The 19,979-nt window shown below is 43.5% G+C and overlaps 1 protein-coding gene across 12 annotated transcripts in view; it reads left to right on the forward strand.

Annotated features, from left to right (window-relative positions):
• The first annotated feature begins 3,362 nt into the window (after positions 1-3,362).
• Positions 3,363-19,979, forward strand: part of TTC17 (tetratricopeptide repeat domain 17) — an 88,944-nt gene continuing 72,327 nt past the window's right edge. For 3 of the 12 annotated variants that reach the window (XM_043549757.1, XM_043549760.1, XM_037900082.2), the window contains exons 1-2: positions 5,933-6,128; positions 10,961-11,002. In XM_043549757.1, the coding sequence (XP_043405692.1) occupies positions 5,976-6,128; positions 10,961-11,002 (195 nt within the window). In that variant the 5' untranslated portion in view covers positions 5,933-5,975. Of the gene's footprint in view, positions 6,129-10,855; positions 11,003-19,979 lie in introns of all 12 variants that reach the window. The other 9 variants (XM_037900080.2, XM_037900081.2, XM_037900077.2 and 6 more) reach the window with 6 other exon arrangements.

Here is a 19,979-nt window from a genome sequence, read left to right on the forward strand (position 1 = left end):
TTTGAGTGGCTTACTGTTTCATTACTGTAGTTTTAAACAGTTTCATACTTTAAGACCATTTTGTAATGGCTCACTAATGGGACATTACAGTATCTTATTTTCTAATGGCTTTCATTCCAATAGGAGCTCCCTGATTATTTCACTGATATATAGAATTAATAGTTTAATCTCCAGATTAGAAGCAGCCACCATTAAGACAATGTTGTAGCTATTTAACTATCTAAAGCAACACTTCAAGCAAAGTTTCAGATAGGAAATGAAAGATACACCTCTAATAGAAATGGCATGAGTTTAGGTCAGCTGATTGCAATGATCCATGCTACAATTCATAGAAATGTTGGACTGGAAGGGACTTGAGAAGTCAGCATCCAGCTTCCTGCACTGTGTTAGGACCAAGTAAACCTAGATCATCACTAACAGGTGTTCGTCCAACCTGTTTTTAAAAACCTCCAAATATGGGGATTCTACAATCTCTCTTGGAATCCTATTCCAGATCTTAACTACCCTTACAGTTAGCAAGTTTTTCCTAATATATAGCCTAAATCTCCGCTGTTGCAGATTAAACCCATTACTTGTCCTACCTTCAGTGAACATGGAGAAATTGATCACCACCCTCTTTATAATAGCCCTTAGCATGTTTGAAGACTTATCGGGTTCCCACTCAGTCCTCTGTTTATTGAGACTAAATGCCTAGTTTTTTTTAAACCTTTTCTCCTAGGTCAGATTTTCTAAAATTATCATTTCTGTTACTGTTCTATGGACTCACTCTAATTTGTCCATATCTTTCCTAAAATATAGCATCCAGAATTGGACACAGTATTCCAGCTGAGGCTTTACCAGTATCAAGCAGAGTGGGACAATTCTGTCCCTGTCTCTTACTGACAAAACTGTTAATACACTGCAGAATATTAACCTTTTTTGCATCTGCATTGTATTGACTCATTCAATTTGTGATCCACTACAATCTCCAGATCCTTTTCAGCAGTATTACCGTCTAGATAGTTATTCCTCATGTAGCTGTGCATTTGATTTTTCATTCCTAAGTCAAGTTCTTTGCACTTACCTTTATTTAGGTGGGATGCCAGTATGAACATATCTTGCTTGGGGTATGCTCAAATAAATTGGTTAGTCTCTAAGGTGCCACAAGTACTCCTTTTCTTTTTGCGAATACAGACTAACACGGCTGCTACTCTGAAACCTGTCATTGTAGACCCAAACTCCCATTGGCAGGGTCTAGATTCATTAGCAGCTAGAGGCTGTTGAAATGATCTCTGTGAAATGAGTTTACTTCCATCTACTCTCTGCCTCGTTTTATTTGGTGGAATTTGCTGGGCCTGAAAATCCTATCAAGTAGTCAGACTTCCAGGAAGCATGTCTCCACTTTAGAAGAATCTTAAATCCATATGTTGGTTTGGACTTAGCCTCTGTGAGCACGTTCATATGGCCTCCAAGCTTGTTTACTATAATTTTCTGTACCTATGGCAGATGTTTCATTCCTTTCTTAAAAAGAAAACTACCTTAAATTGATTCAGATTAAAACAGCCTGTCTGTTCAGCAACACAGGCCTGCTGAGACCACACCATTGCTGTGCTTTGCTCTTTTCTCTGGTTTCCAGATGCCTACAGGGTCAAATTTAAGGTTTCAGACCTCCTCAGGCTAGGAACAATCCTACTGCCCAAAAGTCTAAGTCAAACAGAAGTACCTTCAGAGCAAGGACGTTTGTCAAGTTTCCTGCATTCCAGAAAAGTTCAGTAGAGAAGTCATGGGAAGGTTCAATGACATTGGGTACTGCCTCCATACCTTTGGAAAGTGCACTATGGAGCATGTCTTGGGATGCTTGAATGTGTTCTCTGTTACTACTGTGATTAGAGGTAGGGAGTGGGAGAGATTTGGATTTTTCATGTAGTTCAAAGGAAAAGTTCAGTTTCCTTCCAGAAAGACCAGCAATGGTTTAATGTTTCAATTCAGACCAGAATAGGCGGTGTAGCAATATGCACAACCTTGTAAAGTGAGCTGTAAGCTACACTGTGGTTTGATTTGAATAGCGAAAATACAGCTTGCGGGTTATAGTCAGATGCCAGTTTCACCAGGCCTACTACAGTCACCATTCATATGGCTTCAATGCTTTGATTGCACATAGTGGCCTAGTAATAAAATCAAATGAATTGTCTCATTACAATAATTATGGCATTGTATGCCTTAAATCTCTAGGTCACTTTGCTCAGGTAGTGAAGGAGAGGGAAAGTGCTCTCTAAATGACTGCCTCTACAATGACATGACCATCAAATCCACAGCTAGTAGTGCAACCGCATATTTAAGAGCTTTTCAGTATCGTTCCACATACCTTTAAGTTTGTGATTTTAGGGGAAGTACTGACCTTAATGCCCTGTAGCACTGAAGTAGCAGAACTTGGTCTTCCCACAATAAATCAGAAACAAGCATTCAAATGTGTAGCAGAGCACATCCCAGAATCTGATGCCACTATTAGTGAAACAGCCTAATGCGGATGCCTCCATATCCATCAGGCTATTCTCAGTGAGTTTGGAGGAGTAGGAGGACAGAATATAGTTGTGGACACATTCAGATTAAGCATTCAGCAGCAAGAGTAGGTAGCTCTAGCAAAGGATTAGACTAAGGCTATTCTGCATATAGAGATCTGGATTCCTAGCCAGGAGGACATATTATCCATAACCATGAAGGTGCTAGTAGCAATTCCTTATTTAAGGTTCTCTTCAGTGCTTCTCTTAAAGCAGGAATTGAACTTATTAGTGTAATGGGAAATAAGCTTAAGAGAATTTGTTAAATTTCAGTTAATTGGTGTTAATTTTAAGAAACAATCACTTCCGACTCCAATGAAAGTTTTTGAGCCTTCTAGCTAACAAACACAGTAGCTTGTTACCCTTCAAACTTACCCTGTCATTAACTTGTTGAAAAAGTTGAGACTAGCACAACCAACACAAACCACATGTTGCAACTTTTTATTCCGCTTTGTGGGAGCGAATTTGGGGAAAGGTGATTCTGAAATTGTGGTATCCCTGTGAGACCTGAGTCAAAGTTGTGGTGTGTGTAGTATATGGTGGTTCTGCTGTTAGCGAAGTCTGTGCCTATGCATGGAGGAATGTGAAGAGTATGTACTGTTAGATGACTGAACTTTTCATTTATTGTGTGGTTTTGTTAGATGTTATATGTTAAGTGATATACAATGTAGTGCTTTTGTATATGCATATAATTAAAGGAATTAGAATTATTGTATTTTAAATAAATTATGATATAGCTTCCATCTCTGATTAGTAGTAGAAGTGGCATTAATTTACATTAAAGTAAAGACAAAACTAAACACAAGACTGTCACATTAAAAGAAATAATAAATACAAATGATAAATCCCTGGCCCAACAGTCCAAAACAGAACAAGCAGGATGCAGAAAAATGCCTTTACAAAATCACAACATTTCTTCTTAATGTACGTGACAGAATGGAACCACAACCCTCAAAACTTGGGACAACCAAGTTTTCTTCTTAGATGACTAAATTTGAAGTCTTATGCCTTGCCTGTTTGAAACTGGGGTAAACTGTACAGATTCAAGGTGCAGTTTGCACAAATGGACCAGATCTACCATAAAGTTTGTATCAGCGTAGTTATGCCAGTTGCTGAAAACAAATAAAAAAATTGAAGACAAGACTTTAGCTTCCTGTCTACAAGTGGTCAGAAAACGTTTGCAACTTAGTCATGGACCTCAACGCCTATTTATTGTAGGAATGGCCCAAGTCACCTGAGGGACCATTTCAGCCTACCTGATATTACCTTCCTAGCCAGCTACATTCCATGGAGATGATGGAGCTATCATTCTCAATGGTGAATGTTCTCAAAATAAAGACAGAGTCTGGACACAGATTGGCCCACAAATCTGCAACTCACTTCTGCAGGAAATCTGGATGTACACTTCAACCTACTCCTCACACATGAACACCACCAAAAAAAAAGTCCAGTTTCTTCTGATAGGACACAGTGGTGAAAGGTACCACATACAAATAGTTTGAATTTTTAATTGAAGGCTCTAGTTGTCAGTTTGAAGATGACCTTCCAAATGTGAAGTAAAAGTATAAGCATATACAGGGATGTCTGCCTGAACCTGCAGGCAGACAACTCTAGCACCTCAGAAGCTTCTCAGAGTCCCAAGCTACAGCAGAGTGAAAACTGACCAAACTGAAAAGCAGAGGGTTCACTTTATTCTGTTTTCATTTGTGTAAGTTTTGCACAGCTGCCATAGAAACCACTGGAACTATTCACTAGAGCTGAAAACTTAAAATGGGAGGCTAGGGGAGATTCTCTTCTACCTTGGAGAAGTCAGGAGACTTAGAAGGGAGAAAATGCTTCTTCACCTTCCTAGCAGCCAGAGGTGTTTTGAAGTAGACACTTCAAATTTATTAGCAGGTGGCTAGCTGGAGCCTACAAAAGATGGGAACCCCAAAGCAGTCAGCAGACTCCAGGGACAGCACCTTGCCAGGAATCCCAGTGGTTGGGTGTGAGGAAGAAAGAGGCTTGACTTTTCAACTCTGTGTTGCTCCTAGACAGTAGCACCATCACTTTCGTTTAATTCTTTGGCTATTAGGAGCCAAGTACATTTTAAAGCCCTTAATATGGTAGGGGAGTATATAGGCTGAAGGAGTGAAAGTGAGAGTTGGGCAGAATTAACTAGAAAGAAAGAATGGAAAGAGGTTGTGGGGCACAGAAAAGAGTGTGCAGAGGAGCAGTCAGTGAAAAGGGAAGAGTTCACAGGATTAGGTCTGGGATTGGCTTTTGGACACATGGGTGGGTCCATTTCTCCAGCTTTGAGCACAGCAACAGTTGTCCACGCTAGGCCTGGGCCCCAGCCACTCAGCCCTTGGGTCAAGGTTCAAGTAAGGACCAGTATGGAGAAAGAAAATTAGCAGTACTCTACCAAATTCTACCTACTTAAGACAAAAAATGGAGATGGCCATTCCCACTAGATTGGGCAGATGTTTAGAATATGAGCATGCATGCTTTGCTGGGCTTCTTGGACTTGGTTTGACTTCACCTCAGGGGAGTTCAGGTACCCTGCTAGGCTCCTGAAGCTCTAGCTCTCCTTGGTAGGTCTCTCCTAGGTGCCTTCTCAACTGGAAAACAAAAAGGGGGTGACAGCTCCCAACAAGCACTGTGAACTGCTGGCACCAGGAGTCGGCATCCGGAGGCGATAGCGCAGATCTCCACATCACTGTGATCCTGCCTCACACGCTTTGAGCAGCAGCGACCTCGCTAACCAAGGCGACCTTTAAACGACCAGCACGAGCAGAGATGAGCCAACAAGCCGCGGAGATGAGGGGGACAGGTCAGCCCCTCGGGCGACCACCACTGGAGCGGTTACGCCCGCTCCCCTTTCGGGGCCTCTCTTCGGCTCCTCTCTGTAAAGCTGCGGTTGGAAAGCACCCGCTGGCAGCGGGGAGAATTGAGCACGCCCCCGGGCCCCCCCCCCGCTACGGCAGCGGGGAGAACTGAGCACGCCCCCGGGCCCCCGCTACGGCAGCGGGGAGAACTGAGCACGCCCCCGCTACGGCAGCGGGCCTCACAGCCCAGGGGCATTTGGGGCTGTTCTCCTCTTTCCAGCCCTTCACCTAGACGAGACGAGATGCCCAGCCCCAGTGGGGAGGTTCGTGGCTCTCCTGCTCCCAGCAGAGAGCTCGGCCCCGCTCTTCCCAGGCCACAGCCAGGGACTGCGCCCCGGCTCTGTCTCAGCCCTCAAGCCGCCCAGCCGCTAGGACCCAGCGGTCGCCCTAGCGCGTACGGGCAGCCAGAACCAGAGCGGCTCGAGCCCCGCAGGGCACGAGAAGCCGCGGAGAGAAGAGACACACCCCCTCCCCTCGGGACAGGCAAGAGCCTTGCCCTCGCTCCCACCCCAAAATGGCGGAGCAGGTATTTCCGGTTCCGGGTAGTCCAGGAAGGCAGGGATCGGGGAAGATGGCGGTGGCAACAAGAGCGTCCGGGTGGGGTCGGTGTTGGCCGGTATGGGGCCGAGTGCTGGGCCTGACCTTGCTGCTGGGTTTAGGGGCACGGCCCGGCTCTGCCACCACCCACTGGGTGGTCACCGAGGATGGCAAGATACAGCAGCAGGTAAGGGGGTCCCCTAGAGACCGTCACCCTGGAGATGTCTCCCCCCAGAAACAGCACCCCCCATAGTGCGGGGGTATCCAGTTCTCAACGAGAGTGTGGAAACCGCCTCCCTGCTGTCGCCATGGTGATCTCGTAGGGTATCCCCATAGGATCTGCCCCCATGATACCCCCCTTCCTCCGTTCCCTTGGAGACATCACCATGGTGACAAGTCCCCTCCCCCCATCCCACCCCGCTTGCCTTCCCCAGCGTGTGACCGTTGTTGCTATGACTTTCCCCGCCGGCTCCCATAGCCCTTTTGCCCCCCTCGCAGAGCCGGTTCCCAGGGAATCTCTCTGCTGTTGCCGGTCAGGGTGGGCCTAGTTAGGTCTGATCTCCGCAAGGTGCCCAGGGCAGGAACCCCTGTTAGATGCACCTCTTTCCCTCCTCCTTCATTGGGCAACTGATGGAACTTAGTCTCTGCCATTTCCCTCTCTGATACTAGAATGTCTCGTGTCCCAGAGAAGATGCTGAAAGGGTCAGGACAAGCAGATGTGTAGGTTTCATTTTGTAGGTGGAGGCATGTTGATGTCACGTGGTAATTTCTCCAGCGGAAACTCCCTGACGGTTGTTGCACAGGGTATGGATACTTCTTCCTACTCCTTGAGTCTAGACTAGGGTAATACTTGTTATGGGTGGTGATACTTAGGTTGAACTCAGTGTGTTGGTGCAAAGCCAGGCTGATCTGAGAGCTCATATCACTTACTAGCTCATAGTCATAACTGCTCAGCTAGATCTTCACTTGTGGTGCCTGTTGGCTGAATGTCTGTTTCAAATAGCACCAGAGTTTCTAGAAATTGATTAGGAACTCTGTAATATTCACCAATGAAGTACGGACAACCCAGCAGGCCCTCACTGGCTATTGAGGTTATTAATCAGTAGAAATAAGTATGTGGGGAAGTTGAATGTAAGTTCAGACTAAAGCTGTGTTTTGAACATTCAGGTTCAGTGCCTGGATTTAACTCACTAAGAATGTTCAGATTTATAGATGGTGTCACAAAAGAAAAATAAATCTGAGTTCTGAGTCACAACATGGAAATAACTTAGTCCTCCTATGCAATAAGTGCTCAGTAACCCTGTGGTGAAGCTTCAGGCAATCCTTTTTGTATTAGCAGATCTCACTGTCCTTTATCTGGAAGATGATGGAAAGTGACTGCTGTGCCTGTTTCTTTTGTCACTGAGTCTTTTTGCTTTAGTGATGGTTAAAATCTGAAGTATGGATGAGTTTGGGATTTTCTCTCCTTATTCTCTTCTGTATTCCTATGGGCTGGTTTAGGATGAGACAGACACGATATTTGCACTGAAATGCAGCTAGCTGTTATCTCCAGTCTACAATATTTGTATATTCTTGGTCACAGCTTTTCATTTTGATACTAAGGTTTGTGTCTCAGTTCATTCAATTACTGAAGAGCAGTAGTTCCCATTGATTTTGCTCTTTTCTTACTGATTTGTTCCCTCTGTATTGTAAAGAGAAACGATCAAAATCTACTTTACACTAAATCGACCTTTAGCCTAAACTTCAGTTCAAAAGCCAATTCAGCATACTGTAAGGAAAAGGAGGAGAGGAAATCCTAGAAGGGAGAAAGTCAAGGCATCTTCTCCTTTTCTCTAACTGATGAATCAGAGAAAATAGGGAAAGGTGAATGACTGACTTAGACATCCTGTCTTCCCCCTCTAAGAGGGAGCTACTTTGTGGGCAGCTAGTGAAATGGGCTCTTAAGTTGTATGTATTGTGGCTATATGAAGTGTGGTGAGATGGCTCCTTTTTTCAGTAGTTTGTAACTATGATTGTTCTTCATAAGGTGGTGCAATTTTTCAGTGTATCTCTCCGAATAAGATCTGAATTCTCTGGATGGATGGTAGGAAGAATGACTGGGAAGTTCCAGTTTTGAGAAAGTAATGGCTTCTGTCTAGGTGTTTCTTTCTCTTCCAGGAAGACGTTCAGATTGCTAAAAATCCCAGTGTTCTTAGTCAGAAGGTAATAATATCCTAGAAAAACCCAGGAAAAGAAATCCCTGCTGGTAATAGCTCACCTTAACTGATCACTCTCATTTTAGTGTTTACCCATTGTTTCATGTTCTCTGTGTATATAACATTGTCCTACTGTATTTTCCACTGCATGCATCCAGTGAAGTGGGCTGTAGCCCACGAAAGCTTATGCTCAAATAAATATTAGTCTGTAAGGTGCCACAAGTCCTCCTTTTCTTTTTGCAGATACAGACTAACACGGCTGCTACTCTGAAACCTATTAAGCAGTGTTTTTCTCAGTGTTCTAGTTGGGGATGCCTGGCTGTTCTTATTAAACTGAAATCTACATTGTTGTCAGCTTGAATTTCTACAGTGCAATTGCTAATATTACTGAAGAAGCTTATGGTTATTAACTTTTCCAAATATAAAATAGCATGCCTAGTTCTCTTCAGTTTAGGTACTACAAGTTTCAAAGAGCATCACTTTTTATTTATGGTGTATCAGCTGCCCCAGGGATTCATTCTAAGGGTATGTCTACACTACGGAATAAGGTCGAATTTATAGAAGTCGTTTTTTTAGAAATCGGTTTTATATATTCAACTGTGTGTGTCCCCACAGAAAATGCTCTAAGTGCATTAAGTGCATTAACTTGGCGGAGTGCTTCCACAGTACCGAGGCTAGAGTCGACTTCCGGAGCGTTGCACTGTGGATAGCTATCCCACAGTTCCCGCAGTCTCTGCTGCCCATTGGAATTCTGAGTTGAGATCCCAATGCCTGATGGTGCTAAAACATTGTCGCGGGTGGTGCTGGGTACATATCGTCAGGCCCCCCTTCCCTCCCTCCCTCCGTGAAAGCAAGGGCAGACAATTGTTTCGCGCCTTTTTTTGTGAGTTACCTGTGCAGACGCCATACCACAGCAAGCATGGAGCCCGCTCAGGTAACCGTCACCGTATGTCTCCTGAGTGCTGGCAGACGCGGTACGGCATTGCTACACAGTAGCAGCAACCCATTGCCTTCTGGCAGCAGACGGTACAATACGACTGGTAGCCGTCCTCGTCGTGTCCGAGGTGCTCCTGGCCACGTCGGCTGGGAGCGCCTGGGCAGACATGGGCGCAGGGACTAAATTTGGAGTGACTTGACCAGGTCATTCTCTTTAGTCCTGCAATCAGTCCTATTGAACCGTCTTATGGTGAGCAGGCAGGCAACACGGATTGCTAGCAGTCGTACTGTACCATCTTCTGCTGAGCAGGCAAGAGATGACGATGGCTAGCAGTCGTATTGTACCATCTTCTGCCGGGCAGGCAAGAGATGACGATGGCTAGCAGTCGTATTGTACCATCTTCTGCCGGGCAGGCAAGAGATGACGATGGCTAGCAGTCCTTCTGCACCGTCTGCTGCCAGCCAAAGATGTAAAAGATAGATGGAGTGGATCAAAACAAGAAATAGACCAGATTTGTTATGTACTCATTTGCTTCCCCCCCTCCCCTGTCTAGGGGACTCATTCCTCTAGGTCACACTGCAGTCACTCACAGAGAAGGTGCAGCGAGGTAAATCTAGCCATGTATCAATCAGAGGCTAGGCTAACCTCCTTGTTCCAATAAGAACAATAACTTAGGTGCACCATTTCTTATTGGAACCCTCCGTGAAGTCCTGCCTGAAATACTCCTTGATGTAAAGCCACCCCCTTTGTTGATTTTAGCTCCCTGAAGCCAACCCTGTAAGCCGTGTCCTCAGTCGCCCCTCCCTGCGTCAGAGCAATGGCAAACAATCGTGCATCTGAGTTGAGAGTGCTGTCCAGAGCGGTCAAAATGGAGCATTCTGGGATAGCTCCCGGAGGCCAATACTGTCGAATTGTGTCCACAGTACCCCAAATTCGAGCCGGCAAGGCCGATTTAAGCGCTAATCCACTTGTCAGGGGTGGAGTAAGGAAATCGATTTTAAGAGCCCTTTAAGTCGAAATAAAGGGCTTCATCATGTGGACGGGTGCAGGTTTACATCGATTTAATGCTGCTAAATTCGACCTAAAGTCCTAGTGTAGACCAGGGCTCAGTAATAAGCACTTCTTTTGTTCTCTTGTCAAGCAAACCTTGGACGTTTGCTGCAATACCATAAAGCTCCACTAGTGAATATGAAAATACCCGCTGCTTGTTTAGCATCAGCCTCTGTCTGTTTTTACAGTCTCAGCAGTGTTGGAGCAAGCCCTCTTTGCATCTGCATCTTCTTTAACACCCTTTCTAGGTCTTTGCCTCATCATCTCCCATCTCCTTTCCAATCCTGGCTGAAAATATTCTCCTTCAGCAGGTTCCTTCTTAATTTTTCCATCCCACTGGTGGTATTTCTGTTAAAGCACCTTGAGATGTAGTTTGTATAAAAAAGGTTCCGAAGTTCTATTTACTGAAGATTGTTTTCATTTAAGTTATAATAAATATAATATTTCTACTGCACCTATCATTATAGTATCTAGGTGCCATTAGGTTTGTATCCTAGCAAATACAAATGCAGTACAGCACCGGAGATGACTGAGGTTGTAGTAATATCTGTTTCTGAGAACTAATGCTTATGCAGCAAAAACTGTAATAACCTTCAGCAAAGAACGTTTTGTAAGTTAACATGTATCCAGCATATCCTGTTGAAGGAATGTGAGCTGTAGCTCACGAAAGCTTATGCTCAAATAAATGTGTTAGTCTCTAAAGTGCCACAAGTCCTCCTTTTCTTTTTGCAGATACAGACTAACACGGCTGCTACTCTGAAACCTATAATCTTGAGGGTTTCAGTTCATCAATGACATGATTTTGTTTGGACTTCAGGTCATTTTGTTTCATTGCAGAAAGCAACGATCTCTAATTTTTCTTGTGCTGACATTGGCAAGGTAAATCATTTATTAAAAACTACAGACTTAGAGGACACAGGGATGACCCAGCAGCTAGTGTGTGCTTTTCTGACCTCATCTGGGTGAACATGTGATCATTTTCGTTGTCACCAAGGAACTGTCTGGCATATTGTAAATGCATTTCTAGTGTGGAGCTGGAGCTCTTGTATCTTTGCCATTGGAATGGTTTATTGTGCAGCGTAACCTTATTACCTTGATTTATTTCCCATCTCTGAACTTGTTCCTTTGTCTTCTCCCCAAAGGAGATGATTATAGAAATCTCATTCTAATGTACATCAAAATCCTAACTTAGTAGGTGGTGTGTGGTCATTGAGTTTCCATTCTCACCTCAGCAGGTCTGCGTTGAATTTTAATTTTTCATTTATTTGGATTTTCATAAGTTAAAAAACAGAACTGAAGTTATTTCCCTTGCCAAGTGGATTGAAAGATAGCCTAGTTTTGTTGCTGCATCCATAAGTGCCCTTTCTTCAAATGCCAAAATATGATCATGTAACACTTTTGAGCTGTAATCAGTGAACCACAACAGATAGTCCTCCACTGCGTATGGCGGTGGTTCTCATCTCTGGTCCGCTGCTGGTTCGACACTCCAATGGGGGCTGTGAAAAGGGCGGCCAGCACATCCCTCGGCCCGCACCGCTTTCTGCAGCCCCCATTGGCCTGGCGCGGCTAACCGCGGCCAGTGGGAGCCGCAATCGGCCAAACCTGCGGATGCGGCAGGTAAACAAACTGGCCCGGCTCACCAGGGGCTTTCCCTGAACAAGCGGTGGACCAGAGTTGAGAACCACTGGCCTATGGCAACAAGATGTTAGAGGGATTATTTACCACTTCAGTGGTGGAAGCACACAAGTGGTGCCAGATGCTACATGGGAGCATACTCCTTTGTTACCAGTAGATAATGCACTTAATAGAGTGTAAACCTAAATTCCGACCAGTGCATCTTTTTGTTTTAATTTTCCGAAACATTATTGGTTTTTAGTTAGGTCTGCAGCTCTTTCAGGTGAGTCTGTCTTGTTACCAGAGCAACTGGTCATTCAATCAATTGTATAATTATTGTTACTATTCAATAAAATAATTTTTAATTGAGCAGGACAGGTGGCTACATTTTCAATAGGGCTGTCCTCTGCAGCTATTTTCTTTCTTTTTCTTAAACGTTGGCAACAGGAGCCCTTAGGCAGTGAAGATTTGTGTGTAGTGCTTAAGTGAGGCCACATATATTAGGCACTTGTCTGATTTTCACACTCTAGGGTATCCTGCATTATTCTGTTGAATGATGTAATTAGTTTCTCCAAGTCACTAGTTCTCAGGTTCATTTGCTACTGCTTCACAATTTTTCACTGGTATTCTAGCCTCCCAGGCCCTACTTTAATTATGAGCCTGTGTTCTGGGCCTTGGTGCCCCCATAGCTTCCTACCTTCTGTTCACAGAGGACTCTAAACTGCCATGGAGACTCCCTGTTTACAGTCATGAGGCTCAGGTTTGGAGCAGGCTCAATTTTATTGCCAGTATGAGTAATGCCAAAGTAAATGGGAAGTGGTAAACACTGATTGGTAACTAAGGTCTTAACCTGGTGGTAATAGCACTTAGTTGACTTAGGTGGTTGTCAAGGTTAGTGTTTGCGAAGAAAGTATAGTTATAATTTTATGGAAGGGAGAACTGAACATGAGAGGTTTTGACTTATTCAGAGCTATAGAGGTAGCCCAGATGGAGATGAAATATCTGAAGGGCAGGTGCATGAGGATATGTCTGTACTGCAGTCAAGTGGCATGATTGTAGCTTTAGCCAACACACATAAAGTAACTTTAATCTAGCTAGCTTAGGTCCCAGAGCAGTGAAGCCACAGCAGTATCTGTGTCAACACAGGCTAGCCCCATGAGTAATTAACCAGGGTTCCAAGCAGGCTAATAGAGCATAAGATGAAATGTGGGCTGCTGCAGCTTCACTGCTCTGGGACTCAAGCAAGCTAGATTAAAGCCAGCTCAGATATGTCTACTCATGTTGCAGTCGTACCTTATGATTGCAGTGTAGACATACCCAACTATGTGTTAGCAAGGCTTAAGCTGATGGGAAGGTAATATGAAGCCTCTGGGTCTTACTAGGTTAGTCACTAATCCTGGATACTTAAATAAGCAACAGTGACAAGTAACGCCATCCCTGACCTTCGCATCGCACAATGATCCACACATTTCTCTGCAAATTGGACTACAGGTTACTCACTGCATCAGGAGCTGAAAGTGGAGACAATACAGAAACACCAGCCTTTGTGCAAGATGCTGCATTCTGTACCCTTGTAAGTAGGGCCCTACCAAATTCACAGACATGAAAAACACATCAGGGACCATGAAATCTGGCCTCCTCCCGTGAAATCTGGTCTTTTGTGTGCTTTTACCGTATACTGTGCATATTTCATGGGGGAGACCAGCGTTTCTCAAATTGGGGGTCCTGAACCAAAAGGGAGTTGCAGGGGGGTCGCAATGTTGCCACCCTTACTTCTACGCTGCCTTCAGAGCTGGGTGGCCAGAGAGTGGCGGCTGTTGGCCGGGTGCACAGCTCTGAAGACAGCTACGCTGCTGCTGGAGGGGCCAAGTAAGGGTGGCAAAACCATACCATGCCACTCTTGCTTCTGCGCTGCTACCTTCAGAGCTGGACAACCAGAGAATAGCAGCTGCTGACTGAGGGCTCAGCTCTGCAGGCAGCCGTGCAGAAGTAAGGGTGGCAATACCATACCATGCCATCCTTACTTCTGCGCTGCTGCTGCTGGTGGTGGCTCTTCCTTCAGAGCTGGGCTCCTGGCCAACAGCCACCGCTCTCCAGCTGCCCAGCTCTGAAGGCAGCGCCATCACCAGCAACAGTGCAGAAGTAGGATAGCAATACTGCAACCCTCCTCCCCTACCTCCCCCCAAAAAATAACCTTGCAGCCTCCCCACCCGCAACTCCCTTTTGGGTCAGAACCCCTACCATTACACCACCATGAAATTTCCAATTTAAATAGCTGAAATAATGAAATTTGCAATTTTTAAAATCCTCAGCTGTGAAGTTGACCAAAATGGACCCTGAATTTGGTAGGTTTCAGAGTAACAGCCGTGTTAGTCTGTATTCGCAAAAAGAAAAGGAGTACTTGTGGCACCTTAGAGACTAACCAATTTATTTGAGCATAAGCTTTCGTGAGCTACAGCTCACTTCATCGGATGCATACTGTGGAAAATACAGAAGATATTTTTATACACACAAACCATGAAAAAATGGGTGTTTATCACTACAAAAGGCTTTCTCTACCCCCACCCTACTCTCCTGCTGGTAATAGCTTATCTAAAGTGATCAAACACCCATTTTTTCATAGTTTGTGTGTATAAAAACATCATCTGTATTTTCCACAGTATGCATCCGATGAAGTGAGCTGTAGCTCACGAAAGCTTATGCTCAAATAAATTGGTTAGTCTCTAAGGTGCCACAAGTACTCCTTTTCTTCTTGTGAATTTGGTAGGGCCCTACTTATAAGGGAGGGGGAGAATGCTGAGAACATCTCATGCTTGTGTGTTTCACTCCCCACTGGCTCCTGTTGACTTGTACTGCCTTTATTTCAAGGCCGTCAACATCAGAAATCACTTCTCTATTCACAACCCTGTGAGAGAGCTGTGCCCTCCCCGCCCCAAGGACAAGGCAGTTAACAGTGCCTTGAATGAAGCTTGGGTGACAAGATGAGCCAAACCCTAAGAATTTTCAGTACATCCGAGAGATCTCATCTGTATTACTCTGGTAAACTGACAGGTTGGTATAGTTGTCTAAGAAGGCTAGGGACTGCTCTTCCAGTTTATAGTAAAAATCTCCAAATGAAGTAGCAAACTAATTCCCTGCAGTGTGTGTAGGGATCTCTATTGTCTCAGTAATGACAAAGCCATTGACTTTCAGCTGTTGCACTAATTGCTATTTTCAGGTCAAATTTATGATCCTATGGAGTAGTTAATATACATTCCTTTGATAGGTTTGCATCCACCCTGAAATGCTATTTCTCGCAAATCTACTGATACAGCAAATCGTCTCTTTTTAATGATATTAGGAGTACATGTGCAGAATGGATATAAATCTGTTGTATCACAAATCACAAATTTTGTTGTAAAGTTCAGACCAATATATAATTGACTTTATACTGCACTTGTGGCTGTCACTAAGACTCACCCAACCAATGGCAAGACTAATATTATGCACTTCATCTGTTGCAAAGCAGAGAAATTGAAAGAGGAGCAACACAAATGATGCAAACAAAATGCAATGCTATCAGTATTTATTTGCCTAACTCATTCATGCCTCCATGAATGGAGAGAAACAGCTTTACCAAAGTCATGTAATTGAAAAAAGAAAAGGAGTACTTGTGGCACCTTAGAGACTAACCAATTTATTTGAGCATAAGCTTTCGTGCGCTACAGCTCACTTCATCAGATGCAGCATAAGCTTTCTTGAGCTACAGCTCACTTCATCGGATGCATTCAATGCTCAAATAAATTTGTTAGTCTCTAAGGTGCCACAAGTACTCCTTTTCTTTTTGTGGATACAGACTAACACGGCTGCTACTCTGAAACCTGTCATGTAACTGGGTGGTTTGTCTCTTTAAGGGGCAACCAGCCTGTGTGAAAATAGGTGTTTGGGCCTGATAGAGGGCATTATCAGATTCATCCGGGAAAAGATCAGAAGATTGCCTGGTGAGGCCCTGATTTCTGTGAAGGCTGAAAGAGCTGAGTTTGAGGGGGAGAGCTGTGGAAAGCAGGCTGGCTCCTGTGGCAGGGTCTGGAGCAGGGCGACTTCCAGGTAGATGGCTTATAGGAGAACTGGGGAAGAGTGGACAGGAGTATGGAGGAGTTCCCTGAGTCAGGGGAAAGGAAGCTGTTGGATTTACATTGAACTGCTTGATTTGGAGGTTTACTAAAGGTTGATGGTGCAATCAATAAAACAGTGCCCTAGAGAAAGGGCCTGAACAGAACCAAGGTGTAGCATTTAAACTTTCCTGGGGTGGGGAGCTTAACCAGCAGTTTACATCACAGCAATGAATCTTAATAAAATCCCACATAGTCCCATAATGTGTGTTTTCTCTCTTCCCCGGTTCTTTTAGGTGCAAACAAAGAAAAGTTAAATAACAGTTATGTGGTTGATCAGAGGTTTGAATGTAATTGTGCTAGTAGTTTAAACAAGGGAGAGTCTCCACATCAGGATGATTCATGGAGGAGCTAGTTAATGCAATAACGAGAGAGAGAGAAGAAAAAAATATATATGTTTGCAGTTTAGCAGCGTGGGACAATCTAAAATCCAATACAGACAAATGAAAAAAATTACGGTACTTTCTTTCTGCCTGTCAGAGTATCTGCTGGCCTGCCCCCCAATATCATTTCCTGGTGATATTGACTGAGCAACACACTTGATAAAACTAAAAGTGACAACTGATCTCCTGCCTCACTTTCCTTGTAAATGCCAGTTTGCCTGGCCATCTGGCCTACTGCTTTACTGAGTTTTTTCCTCCAGCTCTGCTAGGTCCTTGTGCAATTGGGGAGGAGGGCAAGTGTTTAATATTGTGTGTGCTTCCTGAAGCACTGTCTGCAGTACAACGCCCTTTGATCGCATTTACAAGGAGACAAGGGCTGGAGGTCAATGATCATTGACCAGAACATCCAGCATGAAGAGGACAATCAAAACACCAAATGTAAGTGTAGATCAGAGTAGCATCTTAGCCTTCAGGGAAGGACATACAACATAAATACAGCTGCTTTTTAAAATTAAGTTGTATGTGAGATCAGGTTATCCTTGGCCAAGCTTTCTTAACTTTTCACCTAGCCTGCTTAATGGAAAACTTTAATAGGATGTCAGGCCCTTTCTATTTAAAAACTTGTAAGACATTTGCAGGTACATTTTGTCTTATAAGAGCATTTTTCAAGTTTGATCCTGACTGTCTGTCTTTCTGTACCTAAGGGCTAAGAAAGCTAGCTTGATTGGTCCGGATGATTGGGAGTTTCTGACCTATAATGGCAAGTACTTGGTCAAGCACCTATTGATGTGTGCTTGCAGCTTGACAGAAAGTTAAAGGGAATAGGTTTGTATATTGTGAAGATCAGTGATTAGATGTTAGTCAGATTGAAATAGTGATTCTGCTGTTTGTGTGGGTCAGGTCTGGGACCAGTCACAGAGATGCAGAATTATTTGTTTGCCAAGCCAAGTGTAAAACAGGTAGCTTCTATTAGCTCCTTTCAAGAGTCAGAGTCTTTGAGGCAGAGGGAACCTGAAGCAGGCTCAGAAAGGTGAAAAACACAGTAATGGACAAGTTTGGAGGAAAGCTTAGTTTAAGGCAGGGGTAGACAACCTATGGCACATGTGCCAAAGGTGTGGGCACACGAGCTGATTTTCAGTGGCACTCACACTGCCTGGGTCCTGGCCACCAGTCCGGGGGGCTCTGCATTTTAGTTTAATTTTAAATGAAGCTTCTTAAACATTTTAAAAACTTTATTTACTTTACATACAACAATAGTTTAGTTATATTATAGACTTCTAGAAAGAGACCTTCTAAAAACATTAAAATGTATTACTGGCATGCAAAACCTTAAATTAGAGTGAATAAATGAAGACTTGGCACACCACTTCTGAAAGGTTGCCGACCCCTGGTTTAAGGTGTATGATGTGGTGGTACAAATAAATTGACCACTTTTTGCAGAAAAGGGGCAAATTTGGACCAAATCCAGTGTATGCACTGGTATGAGAAAGGAGGAATACCACGTGTTCACAGTATGAAACTAAAAGGCCCCAATCCTGTAATTCACTGCATACAGGCATAGAACTGTGCCCTCCTGAAGTCTCATTGATTTCAGTAGAGCTCCATGTAGGCACTGAACTGGGATCTTAGTGTGCATTGTTTTCCCATAGCTACTTTCTTTGAGAAAGTGGGGGTATGTTAAGTGTGACAGGAAGCATAAGAATAAAACATGTCATTTTCAACATGTGAAATGTGCAGAGATGAATAACCCTCCTTATGCTGTTACTTACTAATGGTGCAACTGCTTTCCCTTTTCTTAATTCGGAAGTGTGAAGATAACTTGTACTTTGTTGTCATGCTAAGACTTTTTTTGTGCTGTCATAATAGTGATGAAGTGGAAACATGAACACCTCTGTCATAAGATTTGTGAGCACTCTCAGAACTATGCAAGTTATATAGCTGATTTTATACATGGTGGCAAAGATTCTTTTCCTGAAAATTGTGCTATAAAAACTCAAGCTACAACTGTAGCCTACAGGACAACTTGTCTTGCACAGTTCTCAAAACAAAGCCCTACCCACATGCTTTAGAAAAATTGTGCTACAATTCTGCTAGCAGCAACCATGTCTGAACATCACTGGTCCCATGTGGACAGGGCCTAAATGATCTCTTCAGTCATGCAGGTCTAGACTTTCAACACTCAGTTTTGCAGATACCTTTGTGTGAATTTTTTTGGTTTACAAGCAAAGGCATGGGCTGGTACTTCATAAACACACACTACTTGGAGTGTGAATGGTATGTGATTGTGGAAACTAGACTTACATGGATAAAATGGATCTCTTTCTCAGAATATTTCTAGCACCCCACATGTTGCTTACCACTTCTGGGTAAGGAAATATATTATCTAATGGGAAAGAAGAACCATTATCAAGGGAAGATTTGCTTCAGAAACTGTATGTCAGGACAACAACCGCAGCAAACAAGAGGCCACTGCTCTTTACTGCCAAGCATCTCATAGAAACATCTTGTCTTATTTCATAAGCTATGTGATTGTTACAAGATCCTTGGAACTTACCCCCATAAGACAAATAGAGGCCTGCCAATAGACTGATTACTAGAGAGGATCAGTGTGCATGCTTGCTGGCAGACACAAAGCTAAAGGGTGAGAGAATGACCTTCTAGACAGTCCTATCTTAGAACCCATTGCTTTAGTTCTGTTACGGTTTATCATGAATTAGGTTTATGGCTTTTAATGTGAGCAATAGTCTCAGCATTCCTATAGGTTAGTAGATCAGCTAGAAAGGGCAGGGCTAAGCTGTAGAAGCCCTTAGAGGTGTAAATGATCTATTTACGTTTACACTGGAAAAAGGATTGGGGGTGTGGTGTGAGAGTGGAGAAAATGGTGAAAGGAGGGGGTCATGAGCCAGGAAGACTATTTTGGTAGCTTTCTGAATGATTTGAGGAGCAAGATTGCAGCTGTTTAAATGCGAAATGTCATGGAAAATAGATTTGGGAAAGATTTCACATCACTTTCCCTTCGTCCCCCCAAATATAGGATATAGTCTCCAAAGATCAGTTGGTGGTATGATTTTTCAACTTCTAATCATGTCTTGATAAATTTTGGGATGTTGCGTGCCATAAAACATCTTGTTGGTAATTGTTCAGTTAGCACTGCTTTGTTTAATGTGATATGGCACACTTCTTCTGTGGATTTCAATGCTCTTGGCAAAGGATGGGGAAGTCCTGGTATACCTCCATTTTGCAAATAGGTAAACTGAAGAACAGAGAGGTTAATATGCCATAATCAAAGAACTTCTATAGGCTGCCAAAGAGGAACACTTTTGAGTATGTTGGATCTGGAGTTTCATCACAAACCTATACTACCGTAGAGATCATCTGCATTCAGATTCTAGACATCAATCCTTCGTAGCAATTGTACTACAACATGGAGACTCCTTAATTTGTCAGATCATGCTAGGGTAAATGCCATCTCTGACTCTTCTGAAATGGGAAGCTTTGAATATATGAAACACTTGAATATGAAACCTAAGGTATCAAATTTCAGAGGAGAAAATCAAAGTCTTTTTCGGAAAAAACTGTTCAGTTTCATGGTTTGCTCAGTTCAGGCTCTACACCATTCTTAAAAAAAGTCAACAAACGTATTTGATCATATTCCTCATTATTTATACTGATGTAGAGTATTTGTAACGATTGTCCTCAGAAAACCAA

Source organism: Chelonia mydas, chromosome 6 (assembly GCF_015237465.2).
Source record: "Chelonia mydas isolate rCheMyd1 chromosome 6, rCheMyd1.pri.v2, whole genome shotgun sequence".
Taxonomy (NCBI): domain Eukaryota; kingdom Metazoa; phylum Chordata; order Testudines; family Cheloniidae; genus Chelonia; species Chelonia mydas.